This window comes from Falco peregrinus, chromosome 13 (assembly GCF_023634155.1).
Source record: "Falco peregrinus isolate bFalPer1 chromosome 13, bFalPer1.pri, whole genome shotgun sequence".
Lineage (NCBI taxonomy): Eukaryota > Metazoa > Chordata > Aves > Falconiformes > Falconidae > Falco > Falco peregrinus.
This window is the reverse complement of record NC_073733.1, coordinates 8475243-8497857: the sequence shown is the minus strand read 5'-3', so window position 1 is coordinate 8497857 and position 22615 is coordinate 8475243. Positions and strand designations below refer to the sequence as shown.

At 42.0% G+C, this 22615-nt stretch overlaps 1 protein-coding gene and 1 long non-coding RNA gene across 2 annotated transcripts; one reads left to right on the top strand and one right to left on the bottom strand.

The window, feature by feature from the left end:
• The first annotated feature begins 58 nt into the window (after positions 1-58).
• On the top strand, positions 59-16488 carry COMMD5 (COMM domain containing 5). Its single transcript, XM_055818092.1, has 7 exons — positions 59-268; positions 3315-3475; positions 4608-4636; positions 8525-8575; positions 11369-11464; positions 13409-13484; positions 15959-16488. The coding sequence occupies exons 1-7, from the start codon at positions 103-105 to the stop codon at positions 16058-16060; spliced, it is 681 nt and encodes a 226-aa protein (XP_055674067.1). The 5' UTR covers positions 59-102; the 3' UTR covers positions 16061-16488.
• Positions 13523-22599, bottom strand: LOC114013122 (uncharacterized). The gene is made up of 2 exons (XR_003555977.2): positions 21293-22599; positions 13523-15831 (listed from the first exon to the last, which is right to left on the bottom strand). It is a non-coding gene; the product is annotated as an uncharacterized LOC114013122 (long non-coding RNA).
• Between the last annotated feature and the right edge of the window lie 16 nt (positions 22600-22615).

Below are 22615 nucleotides of genomic sequence, written 5' to 3'. Positions count from 1 at the left end.
GCCGGCCCTGCGCGCCGCGCCGCCACAGCGCCCCCTGCCGCGGCGGAGGGCGGCCCACGCCTACACCGCCCCCCGCCCCGCCCGGGGCAGGGCCGCGCTGCTATGGCGGCGGCGGTGGGCAAGGCGGCGGCGGCGGCCTACGGGCACGGCGAGAGCGGCGGGGGCCGCGGCGGCGGCTTCCTGGGGCCGCGAGTGCCGGTCGAGGTGGAGGCCATGGCCCGGGGCGTGCAGGACATAGGCAAGGAGACCTTCCGGCGGCTGCTCAGAGGTGGGGCCTGGGCGCGGGGCCGGCGGGGAGCCCGGGACCGGGGGAACGGAACGGGCCGGGCCGGGGCTCCCAGGCAGAGCCGGCGGGGGCGATGCGGCCCCCGGGGCAGCCGCGGGTGCCGTTCGGGGGGCGCGGGCAGCTGCAGGGCCCGCTCTCGCAGGCCGCGACGCGCGGGCAGGGCTGCCGCGCTGCCGGGGCGCTTCCCACGCCGGGAGCTGGGGCTGAGGGTCACGTTCAGCGATGGGTTGTCTCGGCTGTATCCGAAAATTGAGTAAAATCCGTGAAAATCAGCAAGGGCCGTCTGCAGCAGTGGGTGGCCCCGGCTGTTACAGGCATCCCTGTCATCGCTGGGGCCCAGCGGGTCGGTGCCAGGCTGTGCGGGGCAGGCGAGAGTCAGAGGCCCCACGGATATTTCCGTAAACGGAACCCGAGCATGCATGTGTCTTGCAGAGGTTGGGGCTGTCAGATTGGAAATGACTGATTGATGTGGGTTTTGTCCGTGAGGCCTTACCCTGTGCCTAAGGCAAGACAGCTGAGACTTTCTCTGGGCACCTTTGACCACCAAAATCCAAGTTCTTCTGTTGAGCGTGGAAAACAATCACAGAATGACCCAAGAGCTGATCGGGCAGCTTGTTTGTGGCAGAGGAGACCAGCTGCTGCGTGGCACGGCATGGTGCTGCAACCCATCTGTGCGCGTTCTCCCGGCCAGTTACATGCTCAGTAACCTCTTTCCAGGCTTTTTCTTCCAGGTTTGAGTCAATAAGGGCTCAAAGCACCCGGTAGCTGGTTTGTCTTTGGAAGCGTTGCTGCAGAGTGTCAGGAACGGAGCAATGTACCCAAGGTTTCCTTGACACAATTGAAAGTAATAAAGCTACGTATAGGCAGAGGCATTTGGGACAAAAGCACATACAGATGTTGAACGGTATTTGCTGTCTAATGCAGGGACAACGGAGACTGAAAAGCTGTGTCCGCACCAGGAAGGCTGACTGTCTCCTAAACCCCATCTGGGTTGAATTTCGGTGTAAATTAGCGCCTACGTCGAGGTGTGCAGTAAATGCTGCCTGCTGCAGGGGAGCAGAGCCCTTCCGAGCAGCGTGCTGGGCACCGCGCTGGCCTGGCAGGGGTCTGCCCTCATCATTGCTGCTGCTGCTCTGGCATCCACAGCTGGTCCGACAGCGGTTTTTCCCATGAAGGTTTAGTGGTCTTTGAAGACATGATAGATTTCAACACAGGGCATCAAAATCACAGGGGTGCTTGCACCCAGTTAGTTTTTTGAGGCTGTTGCTCTACTACTAAACAATCACCAATATACAAATGAGATGCTGCTTCATATGCTTCCTCGGCTCACAATGGAAAAACATCATATACCATTAACTCTGTGTTATCCAACCAGTGTTATTGCAGGCTCTCCTAAACTGCAATTGTAAGTTTGAGACTGCAGGCATCTTCTATTAGGAGCAAGTGAGATTTTCTTGGGATGTTTTGGGGCTATTCTTTTTTTTTTTTTCTCCCTCAGGTTGACTGTTGGAATATTTGTTTTGTTGCTGATATTTCTGGGTTCTCTGAGCTATGCTGAGTGAAAAAAAATCTTGTATTCTAGAGTAATGCTAGTAGTTTATAAAAGAAGACATGGATTTTTAACCAGTGTTAGGGTTGGTCAACAGAAAGAAGACTGATATTGTCATTAAAGCTGCTTAGTTTAAAACTGTAAGCCACCTGTTGTTCTTCAAAGAAACAAATCAAAGTTGTATTTAAGTAGGTAAGTAGACAGCAACCTGTTTCCTGCTCTGTGCATCATCTAGTAGACAGGCTTCAGTGCTGATCTGTATTTGGCCTTTCCAGTAGACTCTTCTCAATGTCAGTTTGGTTGTAGAGCTGAGTCTTTTTCAGACAGCACGGAAAACCTGGTACTAGCACCTTGCACATCCTAACTACTCTGTGCAAAATCTGCCACACAGACAGCCCCAGACAAATTCAGTCAGCCACGTAAACGATCCAAGACTTGCCACTGAATTTGGTGTGCATTTAAAAATGTGAAAAACAAAGAGATTTTGTCCAGAATTAGAAGATAGTAGCTAGTGGAACTCACCTAATACCAAAAGGAAGACTGGCAGTTTGATTGAAACTCTTCTTTTTTTTTTTTCCCCTCCCCCCCACCCCATTAGTGTTAAGCTAATCTCTTACTGTTGGCTTTCAGTAACACTTTTTGTGTTTTATTCACAGTACTAATAAGGCTCATTATAAATGACTAATCTAATGCCCCGATCCTGCAATGGGATGGTGTCAGTAATCTTTTATTTTTCACCCATGGTGGTGCTTCCTGTGGCTCCAGTAGTCTATCCGCACTGATCAGAATGCAGAACTGAGGCGGACATGACAACAAAAATTTACATAAGCCAGTGCATAGGTGGAAAAAAGGAAGAAAAACTGAACAATGAAGACTGAGATAAACCCACACTAGTTGTCAGCATATAATGGTGCCACATGCGTTAACAGTTGTTTCCTTTGAAGTTTGTATTATCAGCAGTTGTGCCAACTACAAGACTTGAAGTTTAATTTTTTCTCCTTGCTCATTTAATCCTTAGTCTCTGCAGACATTGCAAGATAAATTAATTATGTAAAATGTTGGAGAACAGTGTTGAATTGTTTACTCGCAATCCTTTCTTATCCTGTGTATCAGAAGTGTAATATAGCTGTAAACAGATTTGTAACGTGAACAAGTTTGTTGATAGAATCTCAAGTTGGATTTGTACTTGTGAGCGAAGAATTTTTTAATCTTTCTTGCATTATCCCACTAGAACAAATTTCAACAGTGAAAACATCTTCATTGTACAATATAAAAGTTTAATCCACTGAAGTTCTCTGGGTAAAGTGTTGTGAAACTGACCTGGGCTGGTGGATGTATTTATGGAGACCTGAAGCAACAGTTTCATGTCAAGAAAAAAGTCAGTTCATTAAGCCAAGTAAAATCATAGACATGTTTATGTTCATGGTCTCCAGGTCTGGCTCTTTTTAAAGGGAACTTGCTTTGCATTCTTATTCGCAGTTGCTGTTAATGCATTGGAAGGAAAAGACTGCAAGGAATCTGTCAAGCTGATTGCAGAAAGCACAAATCTCTCAGAAGAGCAACTTGCATTCCTCATTTCTGGCATGTACACCCTTCTCCGAGAAGCACTGAGACTGCCCTTATCAACTTTCAAGCAAGAAGTAAGTTCTGGGAGTACTTGGTTTCCTGATTAAGTTAAAAGCTGCATCAGATGCAAGTTACCATCTAAATCCTATTTGCCAGGGTGGGAGCTGCACATAAAAACGTTGCTCCAAGTTAAAGTGGTTGGAGGAAACTGTTACAAATCTAGAGCTTATTATTTTACTTGTTGGATAGACTTACAGTGAGCTTTTTGGAAGAGTATTTAAGCTTTGGGAAAGAGATTCCTGTATCTTTTTCTGCTTCAGCATCTTCTTTACTGTGCATGTTTGTTTTCACTCTTAAATTAAAACTCCAAATGAAACCATTGCAAAGTGTTATTTCATTGGCATCAAGTCTCTCTCTTACCCCAACTGTGTGTCCGCACATACTGCTCATGTTGTCCACACCTGCCATTTCTCATATCTGTTTGCTTGCCTTTCTTCATACTTCTGCCCTGGAAGAAGGAAGGTCTTATGGTCAAAGCGAGATAGTGGAACTGGGAGAAAGTGCTATTTCTGCTTACGCTATGGATGTTCAGTGTGAATGTTTATGTATCTGCCTTGTTCCCAACCCCTATCCCTTCTCCATGGCTATTTTTTTCCCCTTTTCATGTTACTTTACCTTACATACTTTCTTTTCTCTTTTCTCATTTCATTTTTATGTGAGTGAACCAGTTCAGGGTTTCCAGCACCTCTCTCTTGTTTAAGATACTGTTTTCATATTTACCCGCGCATACTGGGAAAGTTCATATAGTGCAGGACACATAGTGAAAGTACGCTTTTAGTATTCAGAGTTTATCTTTTTGCCACTTCCTTTCTGTTGTCATTGTTTAACCAAGTTACTGCAAAATGTTTGAAATAAGGGCACATAATTACTCTAAAAGAAGAACCTGTTATAGATGACTACATAAAAAAAATGGCAGGATGTTGTTTTCAAAAATAAAGGCTTCCAAGAGATTTAGTTTCTCACAACTTGATTGAACACTTCTGGAAATTCTTCTCAATATGTAACCTGTCATTTCAGAACTACTACCACTGAGGACTAAAACTTTTGGGGAGAGATACCAAGCTATTAACCACAATTAATTCGCTAGATAAGAAATCATCTTTCAAGACTACATCCTGTAAAATTTCACCTTCCTTGTCTTTCTAGGTTTTTAAGGAAGACCTAAAGGAGCTCAGGTATGCCTGGGTTTTTTAATCTGTCTGCTTTTTCATAGTAACTGCTTCCCTGAACCAACTTTTTTACACAACAAAGTTGGCATAAAAATTACTTGTAAATAACACACAATACATCTGTTGCCAAATGTCATGTGAAGCCAGAGGAAAAAAACAGGTGTTGTGTAAGACTTCATTTAGCACTGAGCATGAGCAGTAAATTTCACATGCTGGGGACACTGGTCTAATTTAGTCCATAATGTAGGTTATGCAAATGTGAGTGACCTTCTCTCTGCCATCCCCACCTTGCCCTGCAATATTTTTTTAGCATGTTTGGTAAGACGGTGGTAACATTTCAGATGCTAAGAAATTGCCCTACTTCTTTGCTTCTGTCAAAAGCCAGTGATATAACGCTCATGAAATCCCATCACCGTGTTCAGCTACGATCTCTCCTGCCCGTTACCCGAGGAAGCACACATAACATTTGTTACAAATTAGTCCAAGTCTGTATGAGTCTGCTCAGAGTATCTCTGAATAGACCTTCATATCCTAAAAACTAGACAGCAGATGCTAATAATTTTTATAGGTTTTCCCTTATTTCCGTCTTCAGTAGCAATGAGAGAGTAACAGCAGCTAATGTTTTCATCTATAGAGAAACCTTTGCACCAAGGCTCAATTATTTTAAAATGTTCATTTCCCGTAATTCTTAGCATTCTGATTGTTACCTAGGAGAAATACATAGATATGTTTCTAATTCTTTTTTCATCCCTTTTTGTCGGTTAACCTGCACATTGGCTTTCTCCTCAGACTCCGTTCTACAGAGTCATAAGCATTATTCACTTTATGAGCAACTTCAGGCAAATTAAAGCTGCGGATTTAGACATGTAATCGGGGTGTAATCGGTGAAAGGTGTGACTGGGGCCATGATGAAAGGTGCCTTGCTAGTTGATACAATTCTGTCTGCAGCTCAGTGCTGGAGTGTGGCCTGGCTTTTGTCTTGTGAGCTAAAATGCAAGCTGCTTCCTCTGCCACGTCATGGAGTTCACACCCAGGTTAAAGTAGGTCAGTAAGAAGCTGATGAATCGCTTTTGACCCAGAGGGAGTTCTTTGAGGTGCACACAGAGTGTGTTCAGTGTGATTACGGAATAGTGAGGAGCACTGAAAGCTCCATGGCAAGTTCTCTGGGGGCGGGTGAATATTCCCCTGTTGAGCAGTGGAGATAGTCGGTGTACAGGGCTGCTGGAGGTCGCTGGCTGTGTACACTGTCTCTGTTCAGAAATACAGACTCCCAGGCTCCTGTCCTTGTTGTTTCACCGTACTTTGATGCCTTACACTTTTGTAGCTGGTGGTTGTTTTTTTCTCACCTTATGGTTTATTCATGGAACTATGAAGACACTTTTCAATCTGGGTGATCTTTTTAATGTCTTTTCTATCCTGAGAATTTTTTTTTATCGTTGTTCTGGTTAACATGACTGATATAGCAGCAATAGTTCAGGTAACTGCATTTGTGTTACTTGCAGACTTGTATGTTTTATGTTGCTGCTCGTTGCTGCTATACTTCCATGGTTCTCACAGTATTGGGACTTTTCCTGTCTTCCATCTCTGACAGTCTTTATTTCCTGTGAGTAGCTCTCTTCACCTTGTGGCTAAACTTTTTAGAATACTAAATAGCTTATTCTACTCTCAAGGCATGATATTTAGTAAATTCAGTAGCACCTTTAGCATCTTTGATTCCTATGGGAAATGTCATTTCCTATGTTTCCCAATGCACTTGAGTCTGAAGATGAAATACCTGCTTGTTTTTAAGACACCTGCTAATTACGTTCAGACACTAATCCTTCTGCAGTGACTTCTTTGGCTCAGCCTGTGATCATGTGCATGAAGAACACATGTATTTGGTTGAACAGCAGTGTTTTAGCATTATTAGCACCCAGTGTTTGGTCAGGTATTTTGCATTTTAAGGCAGAAAAGTGGCTTATTTCTCTTTTTTTGTTGTGTCGTCTTTTAAAAGGTTTTAGCTCTGAGCCAGGCTACCTTTTATTCACCTCTCCATCATTCTATTTTTTTTCCTTCAGTGAAGCTGAAAATTGGACTAATACCACCCATATAGCCTTGTAATTCTCAACTTCCTGGTGATGCAGCTGGTCTTGGCTTCTAGTTTTGGTGGAGAGAGAGGATGTGAGACATGCCCACTTCTGATTAATTAGATCAGTACCACTGGTTTCACAGGGTTGCCATTCTGTATCCCCTGTTTCTTGACCTGACTGGCTGACCCAGTGAGAATAAATTCACTCTGAATTGTGGGTGCTATTTTTTCCCTTCCCTCTCAGGTTGTTCAATAAGTGTATGGCTCAGGCCAATAACATGCGATTAAGACATCTTCATGCCTTCCTTGCCCTTTGAGTCCCTTCCTCAGAATGTTCCGTAGAAAACTGATTGCCATTTGTAGCTCAGGCTTGAGCTGTGCTATGTTCTCTGTCTGATCTGTTTAGTGTGTGACTGACCTCATATAAGCTGCTTGTGCCAGGAGCAGAATTTTCAGCAAAATCATGAACTGCACAGCAAAAATAATGCTACCTTAAAGGCAGTATTAATGTTTCTGTTTTAGTAACACTTGCTCTTACAGTTGAGCAAATATTGTGATAGGTGTCATAACGATCATATTACAACCCCCCGTCTCCAGCTATTCTGCTACATACAGAGGATACTCGGTCATCATCAGGATGGGTTAAGTGATGCGCTTGCACAGACATTATAAGTAATGTTTGCAGAAATAGTCTTGTCTCTTCTGAAAGACAGACAGACATATGCAGCCAAAAAAGCACTGTCTAATCCCTCCTCCTCACTTCCCAGTTTGCCTCAGATAACTACCTTGCTAATATGAATTCAGTTTTACCCAAGCACCATTTTAAAATGTGTTTGAACCCTGCTTGTTCCATTAAGAATTCTAGCTCAGCTGCTGTTTCATCTTCCCACTGTACGAGTTGATGAGTTGTTTTTTCTCCCATCATTAGACACTGTAAGCCCTTTAGGACAGGTGACTTTCTTGTTTGCTTTGATCTTTCTTTGCTATACTGCTGTGTGTCTCAAGCCACTAGTGAGTAATGTCTCTGGGCACTGATTTATGTTGAGTGCTGGATTAACTGTGGCAGCAGTAGTCACTTCTCACACTTGTCCAACCTGCCTCTCTGTAGGAGGTTACTGTCCCCGTGGCGAAGGCAGCTGAATGGATAGTGTTTGCTCTGCAGTCTGTGCAGTTCGCAGCCTGATACACTGAACTGAAAATCAAGAGCAGCTTGTTTGTAAGGCAACAACAGCGTCAGAGGAGTAGAGTAGTGGAGAGGCTTAAGTGGGTGGAGTGTGAGTTTAGTCTATTCAACCAGTTCTCATGGTCCCCATCAAATTTATGCTTCTCCTCCCCATGTTAGATATGCTCCTTTTGTAAGTAATTTGAGCTACGAGGGCCTCTGGTTTTACTTTTGAGGGAGCAGTTCATTCTGTCTTCTTTTCATTACACTTCAGTTGAAAGTGAAACAAAATGTATAGGTTTGGGATTTTTGACAGTATGCATTGCTGGCCTGCCTTCTGCACTAGTCAGAGCCATCAGGAAAACTTTTCTTGACTTTACTGAGAGAAGTTAAGCAAATACTGGGTTCTTTTGAAACTTACTGTTGCCATACTAGGTATGACAGGAAGATGTAAAACAGTTTTTAGGGTTCCTGTTACAAAAACATAGGCTGTTCTTTTGAGAGCCTAGACTGAATCAGTACTGAAGTGCTTATGTAAGAGCTGATGGCAATTCATTTTTTGTTTTCTATAATAGTTTCGAGGGGTGGGGGGGGTGGGGTGTTGTAGCTGAGGCTGTATATTTTTGGTTACAAAAAACTTAGCTCTTTTGTATTGCTCTTTAAGGATACCGGAAGATTTCATTGTGGACTTCTCCAGCATAGTCTTTGGTAACAGGTTAGTATCTTCATGTGTCATGCATTGTGCAGTCAGATGGATTGCACAGAGCTCTGCTGACAAAAATCCCAGGCCTACTGAAAGAACAGCAAAATTCTCTAAATTAATGAGAACAAGTTTTGTCCCATTATTCTGATTCGACATAACATGATGTCAGTCATTCATGGCTATATATGTGCAGTAGGTAGCCTTCATACCAACTCTCCGTTTTTCTGTGATCATTGCCCATCAGTTTCTATAATGTTCTATAGACTCTGTAAGGTGCATCAGTACCTACAGATGAAAAATGCATTGTAGAATTAAGCATTTTTATCATCATTATCATTGCAAGTTAGAGCAAAAGTGAAAGACTTGCTTTGTTGAGAGGCAAGCTACATATGCCTTCTATATGCTGTGGTTCATGAAAGCTTTCTCGGATAGCATTTATTCAAGTCTTAATGTACAGTTGAATGGGGAATTCACACTGAGTAACTTGATGTCATGTATGAGATATCAAGTGCTCTGCTAGCTGTAAGTCATTTTCAAAGCAGTATACATCAGTAGCTCTAGAGGAAGTATTAAATCAGGAACTTTTTGAACAGGCTATCTGTTCTGTCTGTTCCAGGCATTCCTTTTTTCTATATGGTCCTCTGTTCAGTCATATTTAGCTTAATCTACATCTAGAAATTGCTTGAACTTTTTCCATATGCAAAACTTCCCTCCTGAAACTTGAGGTCACTCAGCACATAGCATCACTAACCCAGTGCTGCTCCAGATACTCTGCAAGGAGTTCTGGTGATCATAGTTGTGGTTTTTCAGTTACCCTCACAAGGGTCTAAATGCTGCTACCAAAGTTAAAAATATTTTTCATTTCCTTGGTTAAGATCTTGGCTTAAAGCTAAAGGTTCTTGGAGTAAAAATAAATTCAGCCTTCTCATCTTTTCTTTGCTCTTCTGTTTGAATTATAGGTGTTAAGAATGCAAAATTCATGGTTGCAAAGTGGAAATATTGTTTGCAGTGGAGAAAGAAGATAAATTTAGATGTCATTTGAAGCATGCATGATTGTCTGTTTTCTACTGTGAAATCACGATGCTGGAAAATTTAGCTTTTTCTCATTTTGAAAGCTGTGATTATCCAGTGTAATCTTGCTCTGTGTTTTGAGACCAGAGAAGAGCACCTCAGATTTGATTTCTAGACAGATCTGCTTTTATAATCTTAAATGTAACACTGAATCATACATATGCTTATTGAGTTGTAAATATATATGATTGTGATGGTAAAAGAAGTATTAGCATCTGATCAAAAATTCAGTATGAGCTAGATAACCCAGAAAAATCCATTTTTAATACTTTTGCTGGCATCTTATCCTATTTTTGCAATTTTGACAGTGAGTAAGAACCAGCTGATCTATTTTTTCCTGCTCATTCCTTTACCATACTATTAGGAATGTGTGTCACTTATGACACCACCCAACACACCACACCCCCCCAAAAAAAAAAAAGGATAAATTCTTTCTTATATTGCCTTTGCTAATGCAAGAGAATTGGAGGCTCTCAGCCTGTCAGCCCATTAATCTTCCTGGGCAGTTTCTAAAGGCACCAGCTAACTTGCACACAAGAATCTGAGTAGGCATGTTAGACTATCATTCCTGCAGGCCTTGATTTGTTGAGAGAGGAATCCTTTCTGATGTAAAGTCTGTAATTAGATTATGTCTAGCACCATGGATGAAGGATGTAACATTTCTTATCTTGCCCTTAATGGGAGTACTAGAGTAGCTTTGAAATGTACCATAAATAACTTGCAGAGACATGGGATGCTTAGCAAAAATTATATATATTCTTTTTAATATATAAATACGCTAAGTAACATGAAGTCCAGACTAGCTCCCAAATGGACCTGCTGAATGACCTCATTCTGAAGATATTTCGGCACATATATCTAAAAATGGGTGGTTGTTATGTCTGTGTCAGATCTGGCTTGTTTATTTACCCAGAGCTTAAGATGCTGTTAAAATTTTTAAATTGTCAACCATCTGAAGTTTAATTGCTGTCAACTGTATTTCCTTACAGAAATAAACTGAGGCTTGATCAGCCTGATTCTTCCTGCAATATAAGTAATAGGTGAAGTCCCTGGCTTCATACACAATAGACTAGACAGAAATGTTGAATGTTGTGCTGGAGTTGGCAGTGAACATTATGTAAGGAACTTAGAGTTTGTAAATTATGTTGCATTAACAAGAACCACCATGATGGTGTTTGTGGGGTTTTTTAAAGTATGCTTCAAAGTACACTCTAACATTCTTATGTTTTAAAACATTGCTGCTTGCTAATACTAGGTGCTTTCTGCTGAAAGAGCACAGTGACCATATTGCAACTTTTTTGCTCAAGTCACCTGTCTCATTCCTGCTTGCTTGTTCCTGTTGAATCTGCATGAAAGTAAAGTTATATTTGCAGAGACCTTTCTATACCTCACAGCTGCATATAATTGAAATAATAGATATGTCAGCCACCACAATGACTCTTAGTAAACTTTATAATGACATCAGTTTACTGGAATTACACAGAGTCACTTGGTCTCTTTTTTTTAACTTGGACTTTTTAACAAGGTTTTAAGTGTAGGATAAGTGGGCAATCTGGACACAGCTGTCTTAAATACACAAAACTTCCACTCATTCAGACCTCTCTAAATGAGGGTAGATGTAGGACAGAAGCAATTTCTGGACAGGTTGGTTTTGAGGAATCTTATTTTCTCTTTAAATTGTTGTTTCTTTTATGAATTTGCATTTCAGTCTCTCATTTCTGATTTACTCTGTAGGCGGCCCACTTCCGAAGGCACAGCTCTGATACAAGGAAGTAGGTTGCCAAGCATCCAGGACTTGAAGTGGAGAGTGGACGTAGCTATATCCACAAGGTATAAAAGAGAATCCTGAGTAACCCTAGAAATTCTTTTGGCCAAGGTTAAACTGACTTCTTGCTGCTTAAAAATGTTAACAGTGTTAAAATATATCTTGTTGTTAGGGATTGGCACGTAGCATTCAATGGTAAGATAGGAGGGAATTTTCTGAACAGTGTGGAAGTTGGTTTATGTACAGGTTACTGCTATTAACAATGACCTGCCAACAGGCTGCAGCCTTTGTCTTCTACTAATGATACATTTTAGGCTCCTTATTTGTTTTGATCTCTAAAACCTCCGTGCTAGAAATATTTCACTCAAACTTTGAGTCTCTCTTACAGTATTTTAAAACTTAGCGGAGCCGATACAACCACACAGGTCCTCAGAGGTGATGCAATAGATCAGATGGATTGAGCCTCACGCAGCCAGCCAAGCTCTCAGTTACACCAGAGCAGGGGAGGGAAATCTATTCAACTTCTCAAGTAGACTACCATTTCTGTTGCACACATTAAGTAAAATTACTTTCCATCACCTGAACGGTCTGCTGTGGATTCTACAAAGAGGGGCTTCAGAACAGCACTTTTACACTGCCGTGGTTAAGCAATTGGTCATTGATCTACCGCCTAGGTTTTTGGTGGTGGTTTGGGGGTTTTTGTTGTTTGGGGGGGGTTGCTGTTTTGTTCGGGGTTTAGGTTTTTTTTCCCCACAAAGTAAGGAGTAAAGAAAGGCCTTTGTGATCATCCTGTCTGTGCCTGCAGTGAATAGCTTCTTGCCACCCTGCCACAGCAGAGGCAGCTGGGGGATGGATCTGTGGGTAGAGCAGAAGGAAATGGAAACCTGTTGTGTGTGCTGTTCCTGGTCTTTGTCTAGCTCTAACCAAGACAGATGTGAGTTGAAAGAAACTGGAAGATGATTCAGTGTTTGTCAGTAGCGTAAATTGTTAGCACGAGTGACCTCATATTGTATTCATGAATACCTGCATCCAAGGGAGAGTGTAGTCTCTCTGCTGCCATAGTTGGGAGGCCTGTGGTTACATAATCTTCCTGCATTAGAATATCCTTCCATGGATAGTCTTCCTGAAATCAAGAGAAAAGGCTCCTAAGTGAAAATTGCAATGGCCACAAGCTACTAGTTCAGGTGACTGTCAGATGAGCAGTGGTGTAAGCACCACACAGATAGCACTGTGAAGAAAAAATCTGTACCTGTAAGAGAGCAAAATATACACAAAAACATCCTCAGGCACAATGCTTAAAAGCTGCATGCAAATCCCATGATTTGTTTTCCAAACAACACAGCACCAATACATTATCCTTTTCTATTTTCCTTCATCTTATTTTCCTTTCCAGTCAACCTTCCCCCTGGGATTTCTTGTTTTATCATCCAGTAACAGCCTCTGCGAAGAGGTATGGCTTCTGGCTGTAATGCCTGTCAGTACCTGAGCAGGCTTTGGCAACATTGGTTAGTGGAAGCCGCGCAAGAATGACTCATTTCCCCTCTTTGGGTCATCAAATAAAATAACAACCCACAAATTTATCATGAAGACTGGAAGAGCTTAATTCCCCAAATGAGATGGCAGTTGAAAGTATAAAGGGATGGAAAGAATTAGTGCAACATGGTAAACTGCATAAGAAAACTGTGCGTTATTAGTAGCAGTACTTGGTCAGCTCTTATCCCTGACATAGTTCCACTAAATTGATTATTATGTAAAATGAAAATGCTCCTAAATTTGCAGTTACTAAACTATTAAAAAAATTTTTAGTCTCAATACTGAGGTAAATAAGACAGAACTCGTATGTTCAGGAGTTCTGTGTTCCAGCCATCCAAGTACAGGACTCTATGATTGAAATTACTTATGTCCTATGTAGAGCCTACATGAACATCTTAAACTGTTAATGTGCAGTGCTGTACTCATCACACTGCTGATGTCTATTGTTGTAATACTAATAATGTAAATAATTTCAGTTCACTGGCCCGTGCACTTCAACCATCCATTTTAATGATGATGAAGCTTTCAGATGGGACAGCTCATCGCTTTGAAGTAAGTCTGATTGCCAGAATAAATAAAAAAGAAAGCACTTGAAGTTCTTTTTAGAAAGTTGAATTACTGTTTAAAATATTAAAGCTTTTGTAAACCATGTATTATCATTGGTTGGTTTGCTTGGGAATCCTTCATGTTCAGCATAGCCACATACAATATATAATGAAATGCCAATGAAGCCTCATTTGTTAGAGGAATATTAATCACTGAAAAGCACCATTGCTATCTGGTATGGATGGTTTTGTTATCAACTGTAACCTTCAGACCCAATGGTGGCTCCTGAAGGCAGGAAAATTACTGGGGTAGTTTATATAATGTATGATACGCTTCTAAGCCTCCTACATTTGGTAGAGAATGGTAACATTCTCTTCTCTGGCAGGGGTAGTTTTATTCTTTTTCTTCAGTACAGTTCTTGCTGCTAGAAGGAAAGTAAAACTCTTTGCTTTTTACGTCAGAATTAGTCAGTGGCAGTATTTATGACACTGTACATAAAGGCTTGCCAGAAGATGGCATGAACTCTTCCATATTTTCAACCTTTGGAAAGGAATGCTGTTTATTCTATAAATAACATAGTGGTGCATACAGGAATTCAGTGCACAGCAGGCATTGTTACATTTGAACGCTTAAAGGTTTTGGCTTCAGTTCATGCGTTAGTAGTAGTCTGGAGGAAGCACCAAGGCACTGTGGGTGGAAAGAGGTGGACTGATTTCACTTTTACAAGGGCTGACAAGAAGGCAGCCATTGAGGAAGGCACAAATCCTGTGCTACACTGCAAAGTGTTGCGGGTGTCACTGCAAATTCACCCCTCTGTGGGCAGTCCAGCTTCAGAACATCCCATATGCTCCGTCTGAGGTCTTCCATGGAACTTAAATGATGCCATGGACTTCAGGTTAACCCTTTACAACAGGGCAAGTTTCACTTCTGAGAATAAAACTAGTATATATTCTTTATGTGTCAGTTTGGGGGTTTATTTCCTGGTATCTAATGTCAAGTCTTGGTGCTGTTGTTCCTGGTTGTTTTTGGTTTGGTTTTAGGTTGGGGGTTTTTTTTTGGTTGTAAGTCTGTGGAAGACCTTTTGCTATTCTGCAGTGGAGATGTGTTGGTGTGCCTGTCCAGTATGCACAGAAGTGGAGCTATCTGATGGCAAACAACGTGCTTCTCTTAGAATCACCTTGCTGCTGCTTAGATCTGAATGCCAAAGATCTGGCTGTAAACATGATTGCTGTACCTGATGAATGGTATTCCTACAGTTAGCAGGTCTTTGGGATAAACCTGTGTTTTGGCTCAAGGTACCATATGCAAGCAAATATAGTCCGCAGCATTTCAGTTTCCTTTCATTTGGACAAGTTCAGAATGTCCTGCTAACAGGGCTTATGTCAGATGGTAAATCCAAAAGATAATTCTGTTATGAACAATTTTAAAATGTGAATGCCACAGGGAGAAGTTACACATTTGGTTTAGGTTTTTAATTGCAGTGTGACTGTGTGACTACTGACAATGAAAATTTTTATAAAAAGCAGTGGGAATTGCAGCATTTTGAGTCTTGTATATATGTCAGAAGTGAAAAGGACATGATGCCTTTTTGTGCATTTCTGATGCATATGGAAAATGCAAATCAGATGTTAGATTCCTCTTGCAAAATTGATATCTGTGCTACAGTAGGCAGAAGGATGACAAGGGACTCTGTCAAAGAACTGCGTGTCTTCAATGTAGTCAAAGAAGTAAATTAGGCAGTGCTTGGCAGAGCAGCCTGGGACTAGCTAGACCACTGTCGGTACTCAGGTGAGCATGTGCATTTGTGCATTGCACTAGTGTTAACCTGGGTCACCCAGTCTGTGCCTATGCTCAGATGTGGTTCTCCGTCTCAACAGATGATAGATTTCCATCCATGTGGCTTCTTGGGCTTGCAGTGGTAAAGGAAATTCCATTAGTCTCCTGCAGTTGAAAATGTTCTGTATATTTAAAAATCTTTTGCCTTCCATGTATAGACCGTACCTAGTCCTCTCAGTTCTTGAGGTTGCTGCCAGGTCTCTTGCTTTGAGGCTCAATTCCTTTCTTTTGCAAGTTTGGACAAGCAGGATATCTGGACTTTGTTGCTTGAGAATTCTGTAGGCCCCACAGCCTTTCGCAACCTCTTTATCTTTCCTTCCAATGCATGACACTCTTACTTTACCACAGCGGCTATCGGTTAACATTCTGGAGTGCTTCCTTTTTCACATCAGGCAATATAGAAAATGTACTATGTAGCTGTTATTTCTGTTTCTTCCCACTCTCCTTTTCCTTTTTCACCCAGATGATTTAGTTGAATTAACTGAATTTTATTAACCTCAAATCCTTTGTCTTAAATCTGAAAAAAAAAAAAAAGTATTTTAAGACATTGGGCTGACAGTGTGGAATGTTCCCTATCCATAGGCATGCCCTCATCAAAGTTCCCAGGATGATTCATGTTTTCTAACTGGAATATTCTGTTTCAGGTGCCAGTTTCAAAGTTTCAAGAACTGAGATACAATATTGCCCTTATACTGAAGGAAATGAATGATTTGGAGAAGTGGAGCATACTGAAGATCCAGGACTGAATACTTCTAGGTTGGGAGTTTATAGACCAGATCTGAAACCCTCAGCAAGTTTTGTGAATGGCAAGGCAGAGGACCATCACCACTTTGCCTGTCTGAACTTCAGTGTAGCGTTTATGATGTCTGCTGTAAATATTTTTTCTGATTCAAGTGTTAAAAGCACAAGCTCTTTTCATAAGACTTAGGAAAAACAAAGTATCTATGAAAAAGTATAATGCTGCTTGCAAGCATTTTTTGTATGATTCATCAAAACATTTAAATAACTGTCTTAATAGATGTAAGAGTCATTTATTTCTGATTGTGATTCATCACTAATTATTTTTGAAAGCCTGTTACCGGAAGCCACATCAATGTGTTTCATAAGAAAGCTCTGCAGTATCTCAAATAAAAAATAAAATTAAAAAAACACTCCTGTGCTCTAGTATGACAAATGTGAACTTGAGTTTTGCATAAGTAAAACTGCTGTCTGGCTTCTCACTAAATGACTGAGGTATAGCTACAGATATTGAAAGGCTAATTTTGAAGAAAATTGCAAGTCTGCAGATCAAGAAAGAAATATTGACAGACAACCAATTCCGTGGAACTGCAGAAGTGGAAAGGTGCAATCAAGTCTTTATCTGGTTGATCAGAATGGGCTAAGTAGCAGTAATCTCATAGATTTCTAGCTGGAAATGCCTGCCACGTTTCATGTATTTCCGATGTGTTTGATGTGATCAGAATTATCTGACTTATTACTGGGCAGAAACCTCTGCCACTGCGACGATGGCAAACCTCAGGAGGCAGTAGTCTTGTAGGGCACTGCAGCTGTATCTCACCAACAGTGCAAGTCAAACCCCAGGATTTATCTGGCTGCCACAGGTAGTTTAGAAAGTATATGCCATTACCATTGTTAAGCGTTGGCTTATTCTAGCTGTTTTCAGGGTTTTTACCTCAACAGCACTACCCATACTTCTCTCTCTCACTTTTTGTGATTGTGGAATTTGCCTTTATCTTCCTTAATCCCTGCAGAAAATTAAATTTACTGAAATTAAAATCATGGATGCAGGAGGCCTTTTACACTCCCACAGATGTTTGTGTAGGAAAGGATGACTTGGCTTTTGGATTCTAAGAATCACACCAGGCATAAAAAGAATTAATTGTCATAATTTTTAAGAGGAGACTTCTTTGACAGCAGTCCACACCAACCTAAAGACCGCTAAATAGCTGTGGTCCAGAAAGCTTTTAAAATCTGTGCAAGAACGTGTCCTGTAGTTTCAAATAAACCAATCAGCCATGATTTCAGATGGTTTGAAAGCTGCATGTTCCGTTTGCTTTGTAGGCTACCCATGGATAACTTCCAGGTGTTATGCATACTGCCTCTTAATTACTGTGTGCGGGTAACACTGAATTTGCTCCTACAACTGCAAGTGGATTGTAGATTGCATTAATGTGGTGCTTTCTTTTTGGTTTCACTTTGTGAAGCTTGTTCATCTTCTTTCTGGAATTACATTATCAGAAGCTGTGAAACAAAACATACATTCTGACATTCCTTTTTACAGCCTTTCCCTTCTGAGTGTTTAGGTTTATATGGTTTCGAGCTGGAGAGGTACCTTGACTGAGGCCATAAGTGAAGTCTTTTCAGACAAATAGAACACTGCACAGGTATAAAATGACCTATTGCTCAAGACATTTGCAAAGTATTTTTTTTGACTGGTCAGAGTAGAAGAACCCATAAATACCTTTACCTTCTAAACAGAATATATTCATTCAGTTGTAACAGTAATTGTCCATGTTCTCCAGAAATGGAAAGGCTTCTTGACTGTTTTCATCATGTTCTCTGCAAGGGGTGATGGACCTCTTGGTCTCAAGTTTGTCTTTCCACACATTAAGCGGGAGTTTACTGCAGCTGGAGGTTGACCGTGCACACGGAGGGGTATTTAAACACTGCAGAATTTCGTTCCTCTGTACTTAAAAGAAGGGTTAATTTGGGCTTTCCCTCTGACAGATCAGTTTTCCAGTAAAACAGCAATTGTCACCAAAATGGCTAGTGGGAGTGGATAGTTCCTCAGTTTTGATAAAATACGAGCTTTCAAATTATTGTTAGGTTTCTCAGAACTTAGTGGTGAATTGCGTGTCAGATATTTGTTCAACACTGAAATATCTTCTAACTTCACAATTAAAATACTCTGGAATTCAAATTCCACTGAATTTCTGACTGTAGCCCTTTCATTCCAATACAGAACAAAAGTAACTTTCTAAGAATCTGGGTATGTCTGAAAGGAAATTATTTTACCCATCTCACTCTAGGCGTGGTTGCACCTCAAGGACGCACTGAATCCTCTGTTCTGTATCAGGCAGTGAAGGATACAGCTGGAATGGGATGCTTGCTTTGTCGGTCCCGAGGTCTTGTTAAGCTGGTCACTAGTCAGTTATCAATTAGTAAAGTAGGAGGTTTGCATGGAAAGGGCACTGTTTTTTTTTCTTATTCCACACTGTTAATGGACCAGCAGGACCTTTCACAGGTTCTATTGGTAGTTTTCCCTGATAAACAAACCCTAGTGATTCTCTGTTTGATGGTGCCATGCATTTATTTAAACTGGATAATGTATTTGTGAATGTCTTAATTCTAGTGATTTCCCAACCATGGCATATAAACATACATTTCTACTTTACACATTTTCTTTCGTTTCCTTTATAGTATATATGGAACATTATGCCTTTTCTTTCAAGATTAATGTGTCAAAATATATTTAAAACCAAACTTGATTGTTTTTCAATGCAAATCATGTGTATAATAGCAGAGATGCCCAGTGCCTGCAGGAGTAGTCACAGACAAAATGCAAAAGGAGAGTTGGTTGCCAGAAGTCATTCAGAGATTCAGTGGCAAAATAACACAGACCTCACATGCCTTTGCTTCCTGTTCTCTAACCTTACCTTAGCACAGCTTCCTGACGTAACGGTCAGACCTCCCTCTGGTTTTGTTTTTAATTGGCTCAACTCCATGGGCCATTAGTCCAAATCTATTCTTGCCCATGGAGTATTACAGCATGTGCAGAGCACTTGAAAATAAAAAGCCATCTGTGGCTGTATTCATGATGTGACTTTTCACATCCCTGCTTCCAGTAAAGGAGCTTTGTCAGCATGAGTAGTAGGTTGGAATTTCACACTTGGGTTAGTTGTGTTTGAGAGGAGAAAGAAACAGGTTTGATGGTTGTTTTTGTGGTCTCAGAGTGTGATGCAGATTATAGCTCCAGAAGAAGGATGAGGGATGTAGTCATGCTCTCATACTGCCTGTTATGCCAGCCATTAACTGCTGGAAGAAGATCAGTATTGTGCTCACTGTCATTAAAAGGAAGAAATTAAACCTCCCTTTGTAGAAAAACCATACAAGGGAGATGTGCTTTTACAGCATGAGTCACCTCCTAGCTTTAACTACTTCTCTTTAAGTGAAGGATAAATCCATTCTTGATCTCATAACAATGCAGGTAGGTAGGGGGGTGCTTTTCTCGTTTCTGGTGGTTTTTTTTTTTCTTTTTCTTTTCTTGCTTTCTAATCAAGTGCATCTCATGACCCACTGCTGCTCCAAATCCATGAATATATGTATGAATGTATGAAAACTCCGTGCTTTCAGGATGTGTTATATAAAAACACCCCAGCATATCTAGATTGACTACCTACATTCAATTTACACAGCTGTTTTTGCTAAAATAGTCTTTGCAGAGCCAGGTCTGATGCCAGAATCAAATATTTTGTAGTTGTTTGACTTCTAGCAAACAGTAAATTAGTATCTTGGTTTTAAAATAATATTTTGCCATTAGAGACTGTACAGCTCACTCTGTACCTGTCACACCCCACAAAGTACTAAGGTTTACTAACCACCGCACGTACCAGGAACTAACAGAGGCAGAGCCAGCTGGTTTCTCTTCCTCTAAGAAGTCACGGAGTTGTTGCCCATCGGCCATCCATGATAAAGTCTTAACTGTTTCCCAGCTTTGGATAAAGGTCTGTGTTCTGAACCCTTCTACGCATACAGCTTCCACCATGGGAGTAGTGCATAAGCACAGCTTCCCTTTCCTCTTGAAATGTTTCAGCCACATCCCTGCTGGTGTAAGAGCACTCCCAGAAGTACACTTCACAGTGCTTTTTTGACTCATTTCAGCCCCAAGTGATCAGACTGTCAGCTAGCCCTGCAGATGCTTCCATACATTGTAAACAGAAACTGTGGAAGTTTCAGAACACAAATGCTGATTATATTTTCTACTATAGTCTATTGCCATTCCCTATCATGTGCTGCTAGAAACTCTGCCTTTCTACCGTGACTTACCTCTTTTAAGCATCTGCTATGTATCTATGTAAATCCTGGTGGCATATCCCTGCAAGAGAGATTGTCATTGCATTGCTACTGGTAACCAGTGGTTATGTCACTTTCCCTCGCTTGAATAGGCTTTGACTCATAGTGGTTTTCAGGACAATGGTTATAAAATAACACACTGAGGGGTTGCCGAGACTATAGTTTTGCAATAGAGACAACTGTCGACCTCAAGGCTACAAGAAAGTGTTTCTCTTTTCTTTTTTCGTTAAGGGCGTTGTTCTTTTATAGTGTGAGTTTTCCTTGCATGGAAGTTTGGAGAGCAAGAAGTCGATGTTAGCAAGCGTGAGTCTAGTGGGAAACCCCCATACTTCTGAGCACAAATGCTAATTATTTCTAGCTGTTCTGAAGCATTGTTCAACTGAAACCTTCAGTGCTGCATTTGTCCTACCTTTGAATTATCTGATGGCAGGCTGTGCTATACTTTGGATTATTGTCAGACTTAAGTGATGGCAGAAAGAATCACTGAAACCAGTGGTTATTCAATTAATCTTTTTCTTTTTCTTTTACTAATTAAAGGATTTGCCTGGGAACAACAGTTAGATGTTGAACTTTTTCTTTTTTAAAGATTCAAGAGCCCTAGAGACAGAGGCCAAATTTTTGACAGATATGAAGTGTCTTGGCATCATAGGAATCAAAGCCAATTGAAGGATCTGATGGCTGGCTTCTGTTTCCAGGTATATATCTGACTTTCTGTTTAAGGTTGCCTACACACAGACACATAAACATCACAAAATTAGCCCTCATTATTGATTTGAAGTGTATATTATTAAAAGTTAAGATCCTGAACTTAAATGGCTTTAAGTTAGATTTTCACTTTAAATCTAAGTTCATCTGGACTTTCTCAAGTATCCCCTCTAAACAAGGTCTTAGAAAAGTCACATTACCTCTCCTTCCTTCCATCCTTTGTCCTGTCCATTCAAACTCCATAGGCAGGGCTTGTCCCTTAATACCTGCTTAGCTCACACAGTCTGAGCTGGGGAGTCCAGACACTTCTGTAAGAAAGAAACGGGAAATTAATTCTTTCATCCCCTCTCTTCAGCTTTGTGAGGAGGCCATTAGTATCAGTAATAGTATATCCTCAGAAATTTCAAATTCTGCAGTGGATTTTAAGACAGTGTGAAAAGTGCCTCATATTTTTGCAGTATTTGAAAACGTATGTATATGTATATTGGGCATTTCTAGCAACTGTAACTGTAGATCTGCGTAGAAGTGCAAAAAAAAAAATATATAATCAGACAACTATTAGAACGACCTCTTCTACTCTATGGCAGCATAGGTGATTTTCTCCCTAGACTACGTTTAGCACAGTTACACAACTAGCACAATCCTTTCGTATAATCAAAACTGGTAGGAAGGTGCAGGTCTAAGCAGTCAGCACAGCTGGCCTTAAATAAAACAAACATACACCGAAGGGCATGTGCTGTTTTATCTGGAATCTGGCACGGACAGGTGTATCTATGCAATCTGCCACACCACATGATCAAATAAACATGACATTTTCCTTCTAATGTTCCCATCGCTTGTCCTGAAAGCGTGATTAGCCAACATGGAAATAGCTTCACTAGTGCGTAGGTTTCGCTTAAAGAGAGCGACTGCCTGCCTGACCGCAGCTTTTAAAAGCCCAGTTCTCGCAGGAAAGGGCATTCTTTTTTTCAAAGCCGCTTTGAACTGTTTTTTCTTTAGTATTACGGTGAGCACCGAAACACCGAAGGCGGGATCTCTCGCCGCCGTGTCACCGCGGGTCAGACCCGACTTCCCAGCGCGCGTAAGCGGGCGGCCCGGCGGGAGGCGCCCCCCAGCCGGTGCCAGGCGCAGGGCCCCGCGGAGGTGCCCGGGCCGGGCCGGCGGGGCGGAGCGGGGGTGCGGGGCTAGCTCCCGGCCGGCAGCCCCGCCGAGCTGCTCCGCGCCCCACGGACCGCCACAGCGGCGCGGCCTGCCCGCCCAACGCTGACAGGGCGCCCCTCCCCGGGCCGGGCGCCGGGAACCACCCCACCCCCCGCCGCCGCCGCCACGCCGGGGGACGCGGCCGGCTCCCCCCACCCGCTGCCGGACCTCGGCCGGGGCTCGGTGCGGCGGCGGCTGCCGTGGGCCGCGGCGGGCGGGCGGCCCCTCAGCGGGCCGGGGGCCGCGGTCGGCGCGTTACAAAACCGCCTGGTTTTGTAACAACCTGCGGGCGCTGCCCAATGAGCGCCGCCGCGCGCCGTCAC

Excerpts from the sequence above, each read along its gene's own strand:
- COMMD5 (XM_055818092.1), top strand. The coding sequence starts at position 103 with ATGGCGGCGGCGGTGGGCAAGGCGGCGGCGGCGGCCTACGGGCACGGC. Across the intron at positions 4,637-8,524 it reads GAAGACCTAAAGGAGCTCAG|GATACCGGAAGATTTCATTG; the intron begins GTATGCCTGGGT and ends TTGCTCTTTAAG. Across the intron at positions 11,465-13,408 it reads GACGTAGCTATATCCACAAG|TTCACTGGCCCGTGCACTTC; the intron begins GTATAAAAGAGA and ends AAATAATTTCAG.